The sequence below is a fragment of the Lissotriton helveticus genome, chromosome 2_1, assembly GCF_964261635.1.
Source record: "Lissotriton helveticus chromosome 2_1, aLisHel1.1, whole genome shotgun sequence".
Classification (NCBI taxonomy): Eukaryota; Metazoa; Chordata; class Amphibia; order Caudata; family Salamandridae; genus Lissotriton; species Lissotriton helveticus.
The window spans coordinates 306,463,167-306,480,616 of record NC_136059.1 but is presented as its reverse complement, the minus strand read 5'-3'; the positions used below and the strand labels follow the sequence as shown (position 1 = coordinate 306,480,616).

The 17,450-nt window shown below is 45.4% G+C and overlaps 1 protein-coding gene across 2 annotated transcripts in view; it reads right to left on the bottom strand.

Annotated features, from left to right (window-relative positions):
- Positions 1 to 17,450, bottom strand: part of MALT1 (MALT1 paracaspase) — a 716,169-nt gene that overhangs the window by 547,053 nt on the left and 151,666 nt on the right. For both annotated transcript variants that reach the window (XM_078674893.1, XM_078674892.1), the window contains exon 3: positions 13,334 to 13,455. In XM_078674893.1, the coding sequence (XP_078531019.1) occupies positions 13,334 to 13,455 (122 nt within the window). The remainder of the gene's footprint in view (positions 1 to 13,333; positions 13,456 to 17,450) is intronic.

Sequence of the window (17,450 nt, the reverse complement as noted above, 5' to 3'; positions counted from 1 at the left end):
CCAAACTGCTTGTCGGAACTACACCAAATTTGGCAGAAAGGTAACTTTAGACCGCAGATTAAGCCTTCAATTATTTGGTGTGTATCCATCCAGTAGTGTGCAAGATATTAAAGGAAACCCAAATTTGTAAATCTAATACAGTGAAGCCTTCACGAATAATGACGAGCTTGTGTAGAGATCTGCAGAGCTCTGATTGGCTGCCAACACTTCAACCATGAAGTGTTGGCAGCCATCTTGGGCTCTGCTTCAGCAGAGTCCCAAATAAAAACGCAGACAAATTTCAAAGGGGGCAGGGTACAAATACTCTACCCCTATAGCCTACGTCCTGGGGTCCCAAAGGAACCCTGCCAGGGCAAAAAAGCATTTTGTTTTTAAATTCACCGTTATTTTTGCAAAAATTCACGAATATCGTCATAAATTTTAAAAAGCGTGGTCTTCTGCGCTTGTTTTTAATGTCGCTGTCGGGTACGCCAGGTCTGAGGAGAATGCAGAGAGTTGTAAAAAAATTGAGGGGGCACACAGGATGCCTCCAAGGGCATATTTATGCCCTGGAGACCACCACCTCCATGGGACTTATGTAAATTATAATGGGAGGGCCTCACAGACCCCACAGGGTCCACCACCTCCCCGGGGTGATGATTTAAACAATATACGGGAGTCATGCAGATCCCCCTTTCCCCTGGGGACCACAGAACATATTAAAGAGGGGGTCCACACAGACCTCTGGAGGCCACAACCTCCCTGGGTCAAGAACTTTTTAAAAAGAAGCAGGGAAGCTGCAAGGTCCACCTCCTGGGGCATATACTGCCCTCAGGGCCACACCCTCCCCAGGGCTGGCCCATGTACAGCAAAGGAGGGGGGCCGTGCAACCCCCTTCCTGGAGCCAATAACGGCCCTGGGCCTGGGCCGGCTCCTGCTATGTCCCGGGGTGCCCGCCCGTGGGACATAGCAGTTTGCTTTTGCTTGGTGGGAGCTTACAGCAAACACTCGGCTCCCAGGAGGGTGCTGCATTTCAAGCAGCTCTCTGTGCAATAGCAATATTGGCTCCCCTCATGAGGCAGGGAGCCAGCTTGGACTGCTGGGGCCTTGAGGAAGCACTTACAAATATAAACATAATAAGTGCCACAGTTGAAGGTCCACTTCTGTAAAGGACAAATAATCCTAACTCCTGGCTTGGTAAAGGCAAAGCAAGTGTGTATTCTTGGCAATTCCACATTGAAAGAAAATGTGAAATCCTTTGTGGAGGTGAATGCATTGCTGATCTATTGGAGCGCAATCTGTATGTGACTGTATTCAGTGGGTTCTTTCTTGTCCTCTCTTGGTCAGTCAATCAATCAATCAATCAGGGATTTGTAAAGCGCACTACTCACCCATTAGGGTCGAAAGGCGCTGCAGACGGTGCAGCTACGTTGGGGTCATTCGAAGAGCCAGGTCTTGAGGTCTTTCCTGAATTCGTGCAGTGTCTCCACCGGAGGTGAAGGAGGAGCTCGTTCCAGGTCTTGGCTGTGAGATAGGAGAAGGACCTTCCACCTGCTCTGCCTGTAGAAGCGTGGGATGGTGGCTAGGGAGAGGTTGGCTGAGTGGAGGTTTCTCTTGGGGGCAATGAAGGAGAGGCGGTTATTGAAGTATTGTGGTCCGACGTTGTGGAGGGCCTTGTAGGCGTGTGTGAGCATCTTGAAAGTTAGCGATACAAAAGGGGATGATGGACGGAGCGCTTGAACAAATCAAACACTCACCCCCAGTCAACTGATCTGGGTTTAATCCATCACCATTCTTTAGTTCACTCAGCCACCCCAGTGCAGACATGGCCATATGCAAATCAGTCTGACCCTGTGCCTCATGGGAACAGTCCAGCCCGAACTGCCAAGCCATGTCTTCCCTGGACCGGAAACAAGCATCCTGGGACCGGTTTCGGATTCATAATCCTCATCAGCCAGACTATCTTGAATCCAGTGGCCAAGTGAACAAGGGACTCACATCTGAGCATACCCTGCCACACTTGAAAGTTATTCATCTTTCGACGGAGAGCCAGTAGTGGTCACGGAGGTTTTGGGTGATGTGGTTGTGCATTGGGATATCCAGAATTAGTCTGGCTGCTGCATTCTGGATGGTCTGGAGTTTGCGGAAGGAGTTTTTTATTGATTCCTGGTTGAGGGCATTGCCATAGTCTGCTGGTGATGAGGGCATAAGTGACCACTTTCCTTTGTTGAGTTTCAGGCAGCTTTTCTTCAGGTTGCGACGGCTTTCATCCCTTCTTGGAAGTTGTGCCTGGTGAGATCGGGTTCCTTGGTGAGGGAGAGGATGAGTTGGGCATCATCCGCGTAGGAGACGATGGTGAGCCCAGTGTTACCGACGATGGTTGGGAGGGGGGGCCATGTAGACGTTGAGGAGGGTGGGGTTGGGGGAGGATCCTTGGGGTACTCCACATCTGGTCTCCGTTGGTTCTGACATGAAGGACGGGAGTCTTAATCTCTGTGTTCTACCAGTGAAGAATGAGCATATCCAGTCTAGGGCCCTTCCTTGGATGCCGGCGTCATGTTGTCTGGTGGCTAGTATGCGGTGGGAGACAGTGTCGAAGGCTGATAGGTCCAGGAGGATGAGGCCTGCGGTTTGGCCTTTGTCAAGGAGGGTGCGTATGTCGTCTTTGGGGGTGAGGAGGGCAGTCTCAGTTCTTTGGTTGCTGCGGAATCTGGATTCGGAGGTCTCTAGGATGTTGTTGGCTTCGATGAAGTATGCTAGCTGGGTGTTGATTGCCTTTTCGATGACCTTGGCTGCGAAAGGAAGCAGTGAGAGTGGGTTGGTCGGGTCGGAAGAGGGCTTCTTTATGAGGGCGTTGATTTGGGTGTGCTTCTAGTTGTCAGGGAATGTGGCGGTCTTGAGGGAGCAGTTGATGGTTCGACGTAGCTAGAGTGCGATGGCTTTGGCAGGGATGTAAGATGTTACAACGCATACATTTACATTGCGGTACATTACATCGCAATTTTTACAACACAAGTCGTTACAACAACTTGCATTGGAGGAGTAGTATAATTTACTATTCCAACTCCAGTCTACGTACAGTAGGGTAGGTGTTGGATAGTAAATTATACTATTCTTTGTCCTAGAGCGCCATCTAGCGCAAGTCGTTGTAAAAACTGTGATGTAATGGCACCGCGATGTAATCCCCGTGTTGTAAACCAGGTTTCCCCTGTGGGAGCCCTGTGGAAGATGTGTGGTGGGCAGGGTCTGAAGGTTCTATGGAGTGGATGCTCTTCATGGTCTTTAGGGTGTCTTCTGTCGCGAGTGGAGTCCAAGTAAGTCACTATGGGTGGGGTTTGAGACGGTGCAGAGGTATTGGTCACTGAAGTAGTCATGGAGTGTCTTGATCATGAGGTGAAAGAAGGAGTGTAGTCTGTTGCAGAGGTCTAGGGAGGGAGAGAGGGATGTCTGTTTCATTGTTGGGGTGGAAAATTCCTGTATGATGGAGAAGAGCTCCTTGGAGTTGTGGGCATTGGAGAGGATTCTGTCTTTGAGGAAATTCTTCTTTGTGTATTTGATGAGTTGGTGGTGTGCCATAGTGACTGTTTTTGTAGGCAGTGCGTGTTTCTGGAGTTTTGCTGTTTCTCCACGTCTTTTCCAGTCATCAGCAGGAGCGCTTGGATTCTTGGAGTACTTTGCTGAACCAGTTTGCTTTCTTATAGTGTTGTCTTGTTGTCTTCTGGAGAAGGGCGAGTGTGTTGGCCCCGTTGGCGATCCATTGATGGAGGTTGCTTGCTGCAGTGTTGGCATTTGTCGTAGTTGGGGTGGAGTTTAGGTGAGGGTGGAGGTGAGGTGTTCTTCAGGCACTTTGTTCCAGATTCTGCGTTGGGGGTGGCATGGGTGCTTGTGAGCGGTGGGTTTTCTAAAAGAGAAATGGATGCAGTGGTCAGTCCAGAGCAGTTCTGTGGTGTGGCTGAAGAAGCTGTTTCCTCTTGAGTAGACTTGATTGAGTGTGTGTCCTGCTGTGTGAGTGGGGGCAGAGACAAGTTGCTTTAGTACTATGTTGGAAAGGTTCTCTAGGAGGGCGGTGGTGTTTGGGTCATCGTGGATGTCCAGGTGGAAGTTTAGGTCTCAGCATAGTATGTAGTCTGTGGAGGCGAGGGAGTGGGTTGCGGTGAGGTCGGCAATTACGTTGGTGAATGGGGGCCAGGCGGTCTGTAGACGGGGGTTCCACGGAGTGTCATTCTGGGGTTGGTATGGATCTGGAAGTGGATGTGTTCCATGGGGGGCGAGGCATCATCCGAGTTGGTGGTTGTTGTGCAGAGGGCTCTTTTGTGAATGAAGGGAAAGCCTCCTCCTGGACAGGTGAGGCAGTCTTTCCTTAGGATCTTGTATCCGTCGGGGTTGACTGTTGCGATGTTGGGTCCGGAGCTGGCGTTGGTAAAGGTCTCTGTGAGGAAGATGACGTCTGGAGTGTGAGTGTTGAGGAGGTCCCAGATTTATATATATCTCAAAACAATCCCCTAATACTGTGCCTGGGATGGTAAAAGGCTTTGGCCATTTTACAGCTCGGCAAGGATAGCACTGTGCTAATCCTATGCTTAAAAACTTGCTGAAGAAATGGTAAAAGAATTTGTCCCTTTCTATCTCGGCGTGGATGGCACTGTCCTAATCCTACGCTTAAAGAATTTGAAAAGCAGACATTTGAGGTGAGCAAACTTAGAGTGTCGCTGGTGTTGAGAGTGCTCTATACTGGAGCTGCTTTCCACCTAAACTTGAGAACTACCCAGAGTTCTCTGCTTCTTTTTTTCATATGGGGGAATAGGGTAGGAAGCGTGGTTTAGATGCTGGTAGAAGTATAGAGAGGTAAGGGTATTTTTAGGGTTTAGGGGTGGGTGGGTGGGGTGTAGGGTGGTAAGGGATTTATAGGGTTCAGAGGGGGGTAGGGGTATAGGGTGGTAAGAGTATTTTTTAGAGTTTAGGGGTATTGGATGGTAATGGTTGTTTTAAGGGTTCAGTGGTGGGTATTGGGTGGTAAAGGCGTTTTAGGGCTTAGGGGTGGTTATAGGGTGGTAGGGGCATTTTTATTGTTATGGTGTGGTTAAGGGTATAGCATGGTAAGGGCATTTTTAAGGTTTGGGGTGGGTATGGGGGTATGAGGTGGTAAGAGCATTTTTATAGTTTATGGGTAGTTTTATATATAGGGCGGTAAGGAATTTTAGGGTTTAGAGGTGGGTAGTGGTATAGTATACCAAGGGTATTGTTTAGGGGTGGGTAGAGTTCTTGGGCGGTAATGTGTGTTTTAAGGGTTCAGTGGTGGGCAGGGGTATTGGGTCGTAAGAGTGTTTTTAGGGTTTGGGGTGGGTAAGGGTATAGAGTGGTAAATGCATTTCTAGGGCTTAGGGGTGGGTGGGGTTATTGGCTGATAAAGGTAATTTTAGTGCTTAGCGGTGGGTAGAGGTATAGGGTTGTAAGGGATTCTTAGGGTTTGAGCTGGGTAGAGGTATAAGTTAGCAAGATCAAAAAAGGGAGAATATATATATTTTTTTAGAGTGAGCATTGGGAGTCTGCCCCAAAAAAAGAACAAATGTAAATTTAAACAAATTTTCAAAAATAGGGGGTTACAAATACTATATATATTTACGTATCCCGTGGCCCGACATTTCTCGTTGAAACACAACAGTGACAGGAATCTTCTCAGGTACTTCTGTTTGGACCAAGTAGAAGAGAATCCTAGAGGGGGCAATAGATTGCTCACACTTAGGAGACTTGAGTCCCATTACATCATAGACCTGGAGACTAAAGCACCTGGAGGCTTGAATATAGGAGAAGAATTGGCCTCACACTTGGGTAACTGTATTTATCACTGTGTCATGAGAATCATTTGAGACGAACACTGAGTCTACAATTCCAGTTGAAATGCTTGTGTAATGTTTTCTGAAATGTCCTGAGGGTTTTTGTTTTTGTTTTTGCGATGGATCATGCTACTACTAGCAATATTTAGCTAGATGAATTGCTTCAGTTTTTTACTCCACCTTAGTTGTGGCAGTCCTATTGGGCTGCAATTGCCGATCCACGGCTAGATTGTCCGACTTGACCACATTAGAGTTTTGTGTTTTTGTCGGTAGTTGAGTATTTCTCACTCTCAACAATGTATTGCTGTCTGAGCCATGAAATGTATTAAGATTATATACGATACATGGTTTTATTGATAAGATATCAATCCCGCCGATTCACGGCATCATTCAGGTGTTGCAAACTTGCTAGCAATTCAATGTGAATTATGTTACAAGTATATACTTTAAGATGGCACCCAGTACTGCGTGCATGAATCAGTCCTTTGTCTTTACTTACCTTGCAAACATTGATAATGGCGCTGCGCACAGAGTCTCAGATGTAAACATTGAGAAAGGGAGGGCTCTCCCGAAACGCGTCTGTTTGTTAAATAAACTGCCCTGCTAAAGAATACTGCCTTGCTCGAGAGTGCTTATTATTCCTGTGACCCGGCTGGGTATTTTCGGGATTTTGGAGCTGTGATATATATATATATATATATATATATATATATACATACATATACATACACACATCGGTTTCACCTACTTTACCATACACTTACCTCATGTTGTAAAGGCATGAGTGGTAAAAGTAGATGCATGGTGAAGGCATAAGCATGTTAAAGGCATTGCAGTGCAAAGGCACTGCATGGCAAAGGTATGCATTGTATCTTCATACATCAGCCTGCATGACTTCTGCTTTTATTCCTCAGCTGCCAGTGCTCCACTTAGAGTACCTGCCACAAGCACTCAAGCTGTAAGCTGGCGCCTGGCAATGCATCAGCATGGACCCAACATCCTAAGGTCCATGCTGATGCACAGAACAGGCACCAGCGTTCAGACACTTGCTTTTTCAACCACCCATTTCAAACTCTGTGATGAGCTGGGAAAGGGTTGGGCGACCAGATGATTGGAGTGTAGGCCTAAGCACTACAAGCCTGATGCCTAAAGTGATTGTGGCCATCTTTAACATTAATGCTGCAGTGCAAAACAAATGGGGTGGCACAGAGTTATAGAAGGCCCCTGACGCCAGAGATTAGCCTTCATTAGCCCTGGTTAATCTGTCTGATGGCTGGTGTCTTCACATGCCTACATCTACCATCAACCCAATGTCACTACCTGACTCAGGCTGACCAACACTCACAAGAACTAGCATTTCTTTTCTACTATACAAATAGTGAATAAATAATGTATTATTCACTGCTAATATAATATAAAATAGCAGTAGTTGGATCATAGATGCGACAGGAGTTTTCGTGTAGGAGTACAAAAAGACACACCTGAGTAGCACCTGCTACTTCTAACTACCCCCAATTGAGCTGCATAATTTCAAAGCTCCAGTTGAAGTTTTATTTTATATGTTTACTAGCATGGCTATAATGAATGAATGAATAGGTTATTCGATATTTGCATATCATAAAAGTACAAACAGTACAACATAAAAACACATATTTAAAAAAGATAAAAATCATTTTAGTAAAAAGATAAAAATTCATGATATTCACAGTTAAAACAGAGAATTCAATAGTACATTAGCAGCAGTGGGTACAAATCATTTTGGCTACCCGAGCTTAGCTCTAGTCTTTGATCAAGAGTTTTGTACGAATGGACCAGGCACTAGCTAAATCTTTAGCAACCCCGCATACAACCAGCATGGATGTTACATCTGATGATAAGATGCGCAAGGCAGTTCTGCACTCTCTCAAACCCAACTCTCTACATACCGTTTTTAACCATTTTGATCTTGGATTTTTGCATGCCCTACAAGCGAACAAGAAGTGGGAAATAGATTTGCTTGTACAAGGGCACCCAGGGCAGTTGAGGGAGTGGGCATGAACCCCCCTTCCTTTCCAACCCCCAATAAACTTATTCAAGGGTAGGATTCCATATCTCATTTTTAGGAAGGGAGACCTATCCCTTGGGATTTGTATGAGATCTAGGAAGGGCTCAAGTTTTTTCGAGGGTTTAAATTCCATGAATTGTGATGTTAATACCCCCCACTTTGCATGCTTTGCTTCGTTCTCCTGTACCCAGTCCCAATAGATTTTTTTGATTATTTGCTTGTGAGGGGGGGGCTGGGAGGTCCATAATTGACCCAACCCTAGCTTCAAGACCATCTGCTTTAGTTTGGTTAACCACGGTATCTTATTTGCCCCATTCAGGGTAATCAGCTCATCCAAAACCAGCGCATAATTTGCCAGTTCTGGTGTCCTTCGCAGGCGCACCCAGAACAGCAAAGGGCGAAGACGCACCGCATCTGCAATAGAGTGTTTACCCATATCTAAAAAAGAGGGGTTTTAGGGGTGTGGAAAGCGGGAGAGCAACCAAGTCCCTCACAAATTTGTTTTCTGCCCTTACCAGGTCGATGGTGTTCTCACATCCCCACAGCTCAGAGCCATAGACAGCAGAGGCTACGGCCTTTCCTTCATATGCTGCCAGTGCTGGGGCTACTGGTCTACTAGTGGACAGGCGCTGGTTTCTCAGGATAGCTCCTGCGGCTCTTTTGAGGTTAAGAAGCATTTTGGCTACATGGGAGTCCCATCTCATTCGATTGTTAATCCTGACGCCCAGGTAGTCAAACTCTTCCACCACCTCAAGTGGAGCCCCATTTAGGGTTATGCTTGTCTTCCTAGCTTTCTGTTGTGCGGACAGCACCATCAGTTTAGTTTTGGCAGTATTCACAGTAAGAACCCTCTCATCACAGAACAAACTGAATCTATCTAATAACTTTTGGAGGCCAGAGGGAGTTTTAGACAAAAGGAGGGTGTCATCTGCAAAGAGTAGGATTGGTGTTTTCTCTCCCTCCAGGACTGGGGCATCCGCAGAGTCCTCCCTCAAATGGTCTACCACCCCATTGATGAAGAGGGAGAACAGTGTCGGAGCCATCACACAGCCCTGGCGGACCCCCCTCTGTACAGGCACTTTCCCTGTTAGTTGGCCTTGATCCTCCCCATCTGATAATGGCATAATTGCCCTGATGTAACCTAACGATTAACTCTAGAAGGTAACTAGGGAACCCCATACCAAGAAGCACCTTCCATAATTTGTCACGTGGCACCAAATCGAATGCTGTCTTGAGGTCGAAGAAAACCAGGTATAGGCTGCCCTTGGCAACAGACACCGTCTTCCAATACACAGCACAGAACCTAAAGACCTGGTCGATTGTTCCCATATTTTATCTAAACCCAGCCTGGAAGTGGGAGATGATTCTTTCATCCTCTATCCAAACTCCCATTCTGGTGACAATGACCCTGCCAACTACTTTCTGGATTACATCAATTAGACTTATCTGTCTGTAGTTGGCAGGGTCCTCCCTGTTACCCTTCTTGTATAGGGTCACTACCTCCGCGCCCTTCCATGACTCCGGGACAGGATGTCCCTGGAGAATCAAATTCATAAGGAGGGCGATGAAAACCGACCATAATTCAGGTGCACACAATAGTAGGTCGCCAGGTAGCCCATCCGGGCCCGCTGCCTTTCCTGGGGAAATGTTTGTGATGGCCTCTTGTACTTCTCTGGCTAGGAATGGTTCAGCTGTGCCCATAGTCTCTAGTGCAAGTACTATTGGGGTTACTATAGCTTGTCCTGTAGAAACTGCCTCGCCATACAGTTTTGCAAAATGCGAGTACCATTGGTTTTCGGTAATATGGATCGAGGTAGGCACTGCGCCCCTTTTCTCAATTTTGTTTATTAGGTTCCAGAACATGGTGGAATATTTCAAGGAGGTGGCTTTTTTAAGTTGCTGCCAGTGTTTTTCATCCCACTCCTTTTTGGCTGCTTTGATACTATTTTGATAGGCCCTACGGGCTTCTCTTACTGCCAATATATCTTTTTTCCTAATTGCAGAGGTGATTGCCTTTCTCTTAACCCTGCATGTAGCCGTGTACCACGGGGTTCCCTTACTAACGGGATTACTCTTAGGTGGCCCGCTGTTCACACCCATCGTAAAGTAAACCCCAATCTTCGCTACTAGATTTTTATAGGAGTCTGCTAGTGTGAAATTTGGGTCAGACTTCTTCATGGACTCAAAGGCCACCAGGTCACTGATTTCTGCTTGGACTAACTCCTTGATACTAGAGAGTTTGTCCTCATGGCAACGGACTTTGTTCCATTTTAGTTTCCTGTTACAATGCGTGGGGGTTACATCTTTAGTAAGCATTAGTGGGCCCTTCCTCGCTACCACTTCGTTTAATCCTTTGATTTTCATACAAAGTGGGTTGTGATCGCTATCCTGCGATTGGATGACCTCCATATCTAGTAAATTCCCCCAGGAGCTAATGTCAAGCAAAATATAATCGATGCGAGACAGGCAACCCAATCCATTGTATGTCATAGCCCCATTTATGTCAGAAGGTGTCCTCCCATTAAGAGCACGCATTTTATATTCTTAAGTTAAGGCGTTCAGTTGGATCGCTCTTGCAGACCATTTCTTTATGGGAGCCAAACTCAGTAGGGGGATGGACTGCCTTGAGTCCTCATCGCTAGCTCCCACCAGATCATCTTCGGCTAGGGGTTCATATGTGCAGTTCATATCGCCGCCCACTATAATAGTGGCTAGAGGATGGATATCGGCTAGAGCTGCCTCAACTACTGCTATTGTTGGGGAAATTTGTCCTCCTGGGGTTCCCCGAACATATACGCAGAACAGTTTTATAGGGAACGCTGCTTTGGGACCTTTAAGGGAAAGATGCAGTATGTCCTCTGAGGTTAGCCTATGTACCGTGATGGCCAAACTAAGGGCCACACTGATCCATATGTGGATACCGCCAGATGGGCGGTCTCTCCCTACCATAGTTGCCGGTATGAAGTAGATGGCATAGCCATTTTTATGGAGGGGTGTCGTACGCCATGTTTCTTGGAACAAACAAATCTCAAACCGGTCGATAAATTTGTTCCATTCTGGGCTTTCCAGGTTTTTTTTTTGAGACCCGCTATGTTCCAAGAAACAAGATTGGTAATATTAATCTTCTCATCTATATTTTTAGAGGGGGCTTGAAATTCTAAACTTTCCTCCACTGCCCTTGTCTGGTTACTCTCTGGGGCACTACTCATTCCACTCTTCCCAACAAGGGCTTTGGTAAGTGGAAGCTCCTTCCCTAAATCGGAATCATTCAAGATGATGATCTTATACTGGTGCTCACTAGTCCGTGGTGAGTGGGTATATAGAGCGTTATGAGCATGCGTGTCATTCTCTAGTCAATCAATATTGTTAAGATTTGAACCATCGCTGGAATTAGCTTTAAACCATAAGGGAGACTGCCTAATTTGTATATTTGAGTGTACAGGGGGTGAAGTTCTGTACTCAAGGAACACCAGGCTTTCCGCCAGGGCTATATTATCCAGATGGATTTCGATACAATCAGTTATTGAATTAGACAAGGACAGTCTTGAGACTTTGGTCAGGTCTTCCCTGATTACTGACCTGCACCCTCTCACATGGCGCAGCCAGTGGATGGCTTTATTGCAAATGGAATCCCTGCTCTCATAGACATTAGATGTTAACCTCGGTACCCCTGTCATATAGACGGTAGCATTTCTGGGTTTGTAAGCTGAAGTTCCTTGGGCATGGGATCCTTTGGCCACTCTCATTGTCAGAGCATTTCTCCCCCTTGCATCATTCTCATATTGTCTCACAACCGGGGGCACCTTGTTTCCATTTGGCAAGCCCTGCCGCTTTGCAGCCTCTGCAAAGGTAGGGGGTTTATTATTGTTACACCCCATCGCTGACCTGATGATATTATTTTGTGGAGCATTTTGTGGAGCATTTCCAGCCGTCTGGCCTCCTAATGGCCTGAACCCAGCTGGCGTAGCTACGATCTTGGGAGCAGGTTTTATCAGATTAGGCTTTCCCTTTGGTGACTGAGTGTTTTGTGTGCCCGGCCGCCCCATGGTTTTAAGATCGACGGCTGGCTTTGCTGTTCCTGAGGCAACATTTATTGGGGATACTGCTGGAGCTAACAACGGAGGCACGTTTTCTACTAACTTGCCCCCCGCTTAATTAGATCTGCAAGCATTTTCTTAATTTAGGCTAATTCTGTTCCCAGAGACCCCATTTTCTTTAAAATGCTTCCTTTAATATTTTGGCAGTTTGGGCAATCGACTGTGTGCTCTAATGTTTGTTTCCTAAAGACAATACCTTGTTGAACAAGATCGGACACTTCTCTAGATTCCCCTTCTAGCGCAGCAAATCTATTGCTACAGAGAACCTCCTTATCTCCTACCAGCTTATCCCCATCCAGATCAGGAACCTCAATAATTTCTAGCGTGGCCTCCCCTTTTCTAGGTTCTTCTTGGCCCTGTGATGTTTCATTAGCCTTAGGGGATGTTAAAGCCTGAGGGGGGAATGAATTACTGCCACAGGGGTTGTGAGATGTGATTTTTTAACAAATATATCTGGAATTACTTTGTTCTGTTTTCGGGATATGTCCCTAAATGGGCTATCTAGGCTACCTAGCTCTTCTGCGTTCGGGCCCCCTTCAATATCTCCTCGCACTCCTCAACAATTGATTCAATACTCGAGAGCACACAATTTGATGCATGACTATAAAATAGAGTATTCACTAGAAAAGTATATTGAAATGTAATGACAAAAGGTAAGACCTTGTTAGAAGTGAAATCTGCATACCAAATAATGTTGATAAATTGTCTCAAAGCACTATGGACAACACAGAAAAAGAAGTATAAGAAGCAAATTAAGAAAATGAACAGTACAACGTGACAATTGCTCTACTATTTGAAAGAATTATCATTCACATCCTAGGAATGTCTCACGTAGAAATATAAGTTTAAATTCTATAAAGTTTTGAAGGAGAAGGGGGATATAATACAACCTCTTTTTTGATTATATACTGTGGTTATACTGTGGGTTTTTACTGAATCAAAAATATGGAAGTGGTTTGCATACTCAACGAATATACATGTTTGCACATCTATTTGAGATTTTGGACTTCTAAAATTTCTTGATAAAGATATGCATCAGAAGTTCAAATGCGGTTTCTGACACTGATCCATGAGCTAGATAGTCATAGATAATCAGGAGACCCGTCTGAGATAAATTCACACAGAAACAATCAAAATGAAAATCATTCACACAGTCAATGGTTATTGTGAAATATGGCTCCACTCAGGTACATGTTGGATGTCCCCCCCGTGCCCCTCCGTGGAGATCCAATATCTCCTGAAAGTCTGAAAAAATTATAAATGAAATGCCCAATAAATAAACAGATCTAGTTATTTTCATTAAACTATGTATTTAACCGCAAGTCTCTCTTTCATGCACTTTTGTACATACTGATTTAAACTTATTTCTAAAGGAATACCTCATTTTTCACTTTGAACCACTGATATTGTACATATGGGTGTCCAACTGCTTGGCAGCATAGCTTAACCAGCTGACCAGGTAAGACTGCCATGGATTCCGGTTGCACAACAATTCTTATTCCTAAAAAAGAAAAAGACATGGGGAGCAATTAAACTACCTGTTATTACGTTTTTTTAGATATCAAAGTGCATACATCATCTGTGAATTCAAAGTTATTTTGCTAATCATACACATGACAAGTGAGAAGAGATGGCCTGGGTCCTGGTGGTTTTCAGGATTTCAACTGCAGTCTGTAGTGCAGTTTTTAACTGACATTTCAACCTGGCAAAATAAATCTTCTCGCAAGGTTTAAACCTTCCTTTTTAATACATATGTCACCTGTAAGGTAGGCCCTAAACTTTAAGTCTTGGGTAGGGTGCGTCGTACTTAAAATGTAGGAGATGTGGGTTTAAGGTTTACATGTCCTGAAAAACTCCTAAAGTGTTTCACTACTGTAAGGCCTATCTCTCCCAGTAATTAACACAGAGTTACCTTATTATATTTAATAAGTGCTATCTTTGAATGGAGAGCGAGTAGAGATGTAATGTTTAGACTCAAATTAATTATCCTTTAAAATCATCTTTAACGGTAAAGTTGGATTTTAAGTCAGAATTCTGAAAATGACACTTACAGAAAGTTGCCAACAAGGAAGTCGTTTAGAGTAGAGTTTAGAGCAGTAGCAGACGCCGGGACTGGTTCAGCCCGTATCTATAACGCCAAACAGCTACACACACTATACCCCTCCATCATGGCGGTGTGTAAGCATAGCATAACGTTAGGGAATCAGCGTTATAAATGCAGTCATTGCCCCTTTACTACAGAGAGGAACTTGGAACTGAGAGGGACCGGCCAAAAGTTAAGTTTTGCCTTGATTAACTGTAGATCCCCAATGAAACATGAACAGGAAATTCATGATTATCTATTAAACACACAGCCAGATGTGTTATTTCTTACTGAGACGTCGCAAAATGAGGATTCTGCACCAGAAATCCTCAAAGCCCTTCTGCATAATTATGGAATTAGCAGAGTGGATCGGATAGCTAACAGGGGAGGAGGGATTGCCATTATTCATAAGCTAACTATTCAGTGCACTTTAGAGTCCTCCAACATTGAGGATAGTGAAGCAGGCTTTTTTTCCTATAGTGGTATCGGGCAATTACATTATAAAAGGGTTTCTAATTTATAGGCCCCCTAGGCCCTCCACCCGGTTTGCATCCAGCCTTATTGAGCAGATAATGCAACCCGCCCTGCGTTATGAGAACATTTTGTTGTTGGGGGTCCTGAATCTTCATTTTGAGGACATGACAAACATCAGAGAGCAGGAGATCTGTCAGGAACTGGGTGCCCTCCAGATGGCTCTACAATTGGGACTCCCTACTCACCAATTAGGCCATCTGTTGGACCCGATTTTTGCTAATTAGGGGGCCTTAGAAACTGAACCCCCGACCACAGTCCCCTGGACTGATCACTATGTGGTCCCCTTTAGCGCCTTGTTGCCACAGACATATATACCGCTGGGGAAGCGCACAGAAAGTGGGCTAGGTTTTTGCCAGCAAACTTCAATCTGGCCCCCAACAGGGTGGGCCACCTGGTGGTGATGATATGGACTCTGCTTGTCGTGCTCTTGACACACGTATCACAAAGGCATTAGATAGTAATGCTCCATATTCCTTGTGGGCGCCTGCGAGATATGCATCATGGTTTAACAGTGAGCTCGGGACAGCGAAATCCACCTGCAAGCGTCTTGAAAGAGCTTGGAGAAGGGACTTCGCAGCTCATAGGAGAACTGAATAGAAACTCAGCCTCAAACACTATCACTCCCTAATTAGGAAAGCTAGGGCCACTTAATATAGTGACAGGATAGAGACAGCCGAAGGAACTCCTCACTATTTTCAAAGAGATCTCATCACTAGCAAGGACCACTGCTCCTAACATCATCTCCGTGGAGTCCTGCAATCAGGTGGCAGAATCGTTTGCGGAGAAGGTAGGAAAGATCTACTCCACCTTCCCAGAGGTAGCATGGAATGGGTGCCCGAGTAGTGATGAAACATCTGACTTAGCAGAGGCGGAATATGTTTGTGGATTTGTTGCCCCACCATGAGAAAAATCTCACAGATATAGCCTTAAGCATAAAGTCGGGCTCACCTAGAGACCCCACCACTCCTAAGGTGTTAAGAGGGAACCTAGAGGTATTAGAGCCGTACATCAGACACCTCCTTGAACTTTCTTTTGCCTCAGGGACAGTTCCAAAAAGGTGGAAGGAAGCAATCGTCCTCCCCTTAAAAAAGAAGCTGAATGTTAGTATGAATCAGTTGGAGAATTTGCGTCCAATCTCTCTTCTGCTGTATTTTGCTAAAATAGCAGAAAAAGTGGTCAATACTCAACTGACAACTCATATTAATAAACATCCTACACAATCAGGATTTCGTGCTACCTATTCTACTGAATCAGCACTGCTCCTATCTACAGAAAACATCCGCAAACACGTAGATGAGGGACAGACTGTAGCTTTAGTCCTTTTGGACCTCAGTGTTGCTTTCGACACTGTAGCCCACCTCACCCTGCTACAGCGCCTCAGGAAAGGAGGTTTGGCGTGACGAGCCCTGAAATGGCTGAGGTCCTTCTTACACAGTTTTCAGGTATCCCAGGAGTATTAAGCTGGCCCAAAGGGTCCCGCAGGGCTCTATACTCAGCCCCACCCTCTTTAATCTCTACATCACCTCTTTGGCATCAGTGTTGTGTCATACGCTGATGACACACAACTGGTGGTGTCCCTAACACAAGCTCGCGATGTGGCAGCCATCAATTTCTCGACGCCTACAAGAACTGGCGTTGTGGATTGCAAATAATTGTTTGAAACTTAACCACAACAAAACAGAAGTGTTAGTGATAGGCAGAGTCCCATCGATTTGGTTCTCATCTTGGTGGCCTCAGACACTGGGACCGACCCCACACCCCTGCGAACAGGGTAAGAACCTAGGGATGTGGGTTAAGAACCTAGGGATGTGGCTGGATACTAAACTATCCTTCGAGGGCCACACCAAGCTGGTGGCAGGGAAATGTTTTGGGGTAATGCGAGGACTTTGGAAGACCCTTGATGTACTTCCTGTTACAGCTAGGAAAAGTATGGTTCATGCTTTGGTGACGTCACGCTTGGACTACGGGAACGCTCTCTATCTGGGGGCAAATGTATGCGAAGACTCCAATGCATTCAGAATGCAGCAGCTCGTCTCGTTTTAATGCTACCCAGGAGAGCTCCGTCTATCCAGGCCCTAGCCTCCCTTCACTGGCTTCCGGTGAGGGAACAATTCTCTTTAAAGCCCTGTGTGTCAGCCACCTCATCCTACAGAGGAAAAGGCCCACCTATCTGCATGACCTACTCACCCCATGTATTCCGACTCGCAAGCTGAGGTCAAGTGGGATGAGGCAGGTCAGTGTTCCAGCCATCAGAAGAGTAAGAATGGGTGGCCGTTCCTTCCGCTTTCTGGCAACCAAACATTAGAAACAACTTCCCCTTGGTCTCCGGCTGGAGTCCTCGGAGACCATCTTTCGGGAAAAAACTCAAGACCTGGCTTTTTCCGTCTTTGAGCCTTCCCGTCTAACTCTTCTTCTGTTATCTCTTTTCCGTTCCACTCAGGGTCCTCTCTTTTGCCTCAGCGCGGGGAAACAGTAGCTAGTGTAACCATGAACTTTACAAATTTGTTTATTATTATTAATAATAAATATATATTACATTATTTGGGGGGGTCCATGTGTGACATCTTAACTCAATTAGTTACAGTCTAAGAGATAAGACTGTAACCAATTGAGTTAAGATGTTACCCTAGGACATCCTCAAGTAATTTAAGTACTATAATTGTACTCTAAATTACACCCTTGTTGACAACTTTCCTGATCATAGATACCCAAGCCAACAAAGGGATATTAGGCTGCCCATTTGTATAGTTCTCTTTTAGAAAGTTGGCATTTTTGTGTGCTAAACAATTGTGGTTTCTGATAGTGTCCTGGGTCGCATGATTGCGAATGGCTCTGCTGTTGGGTTTTGTGTATTCCTCTCAGACAGTGACACAAAGGGG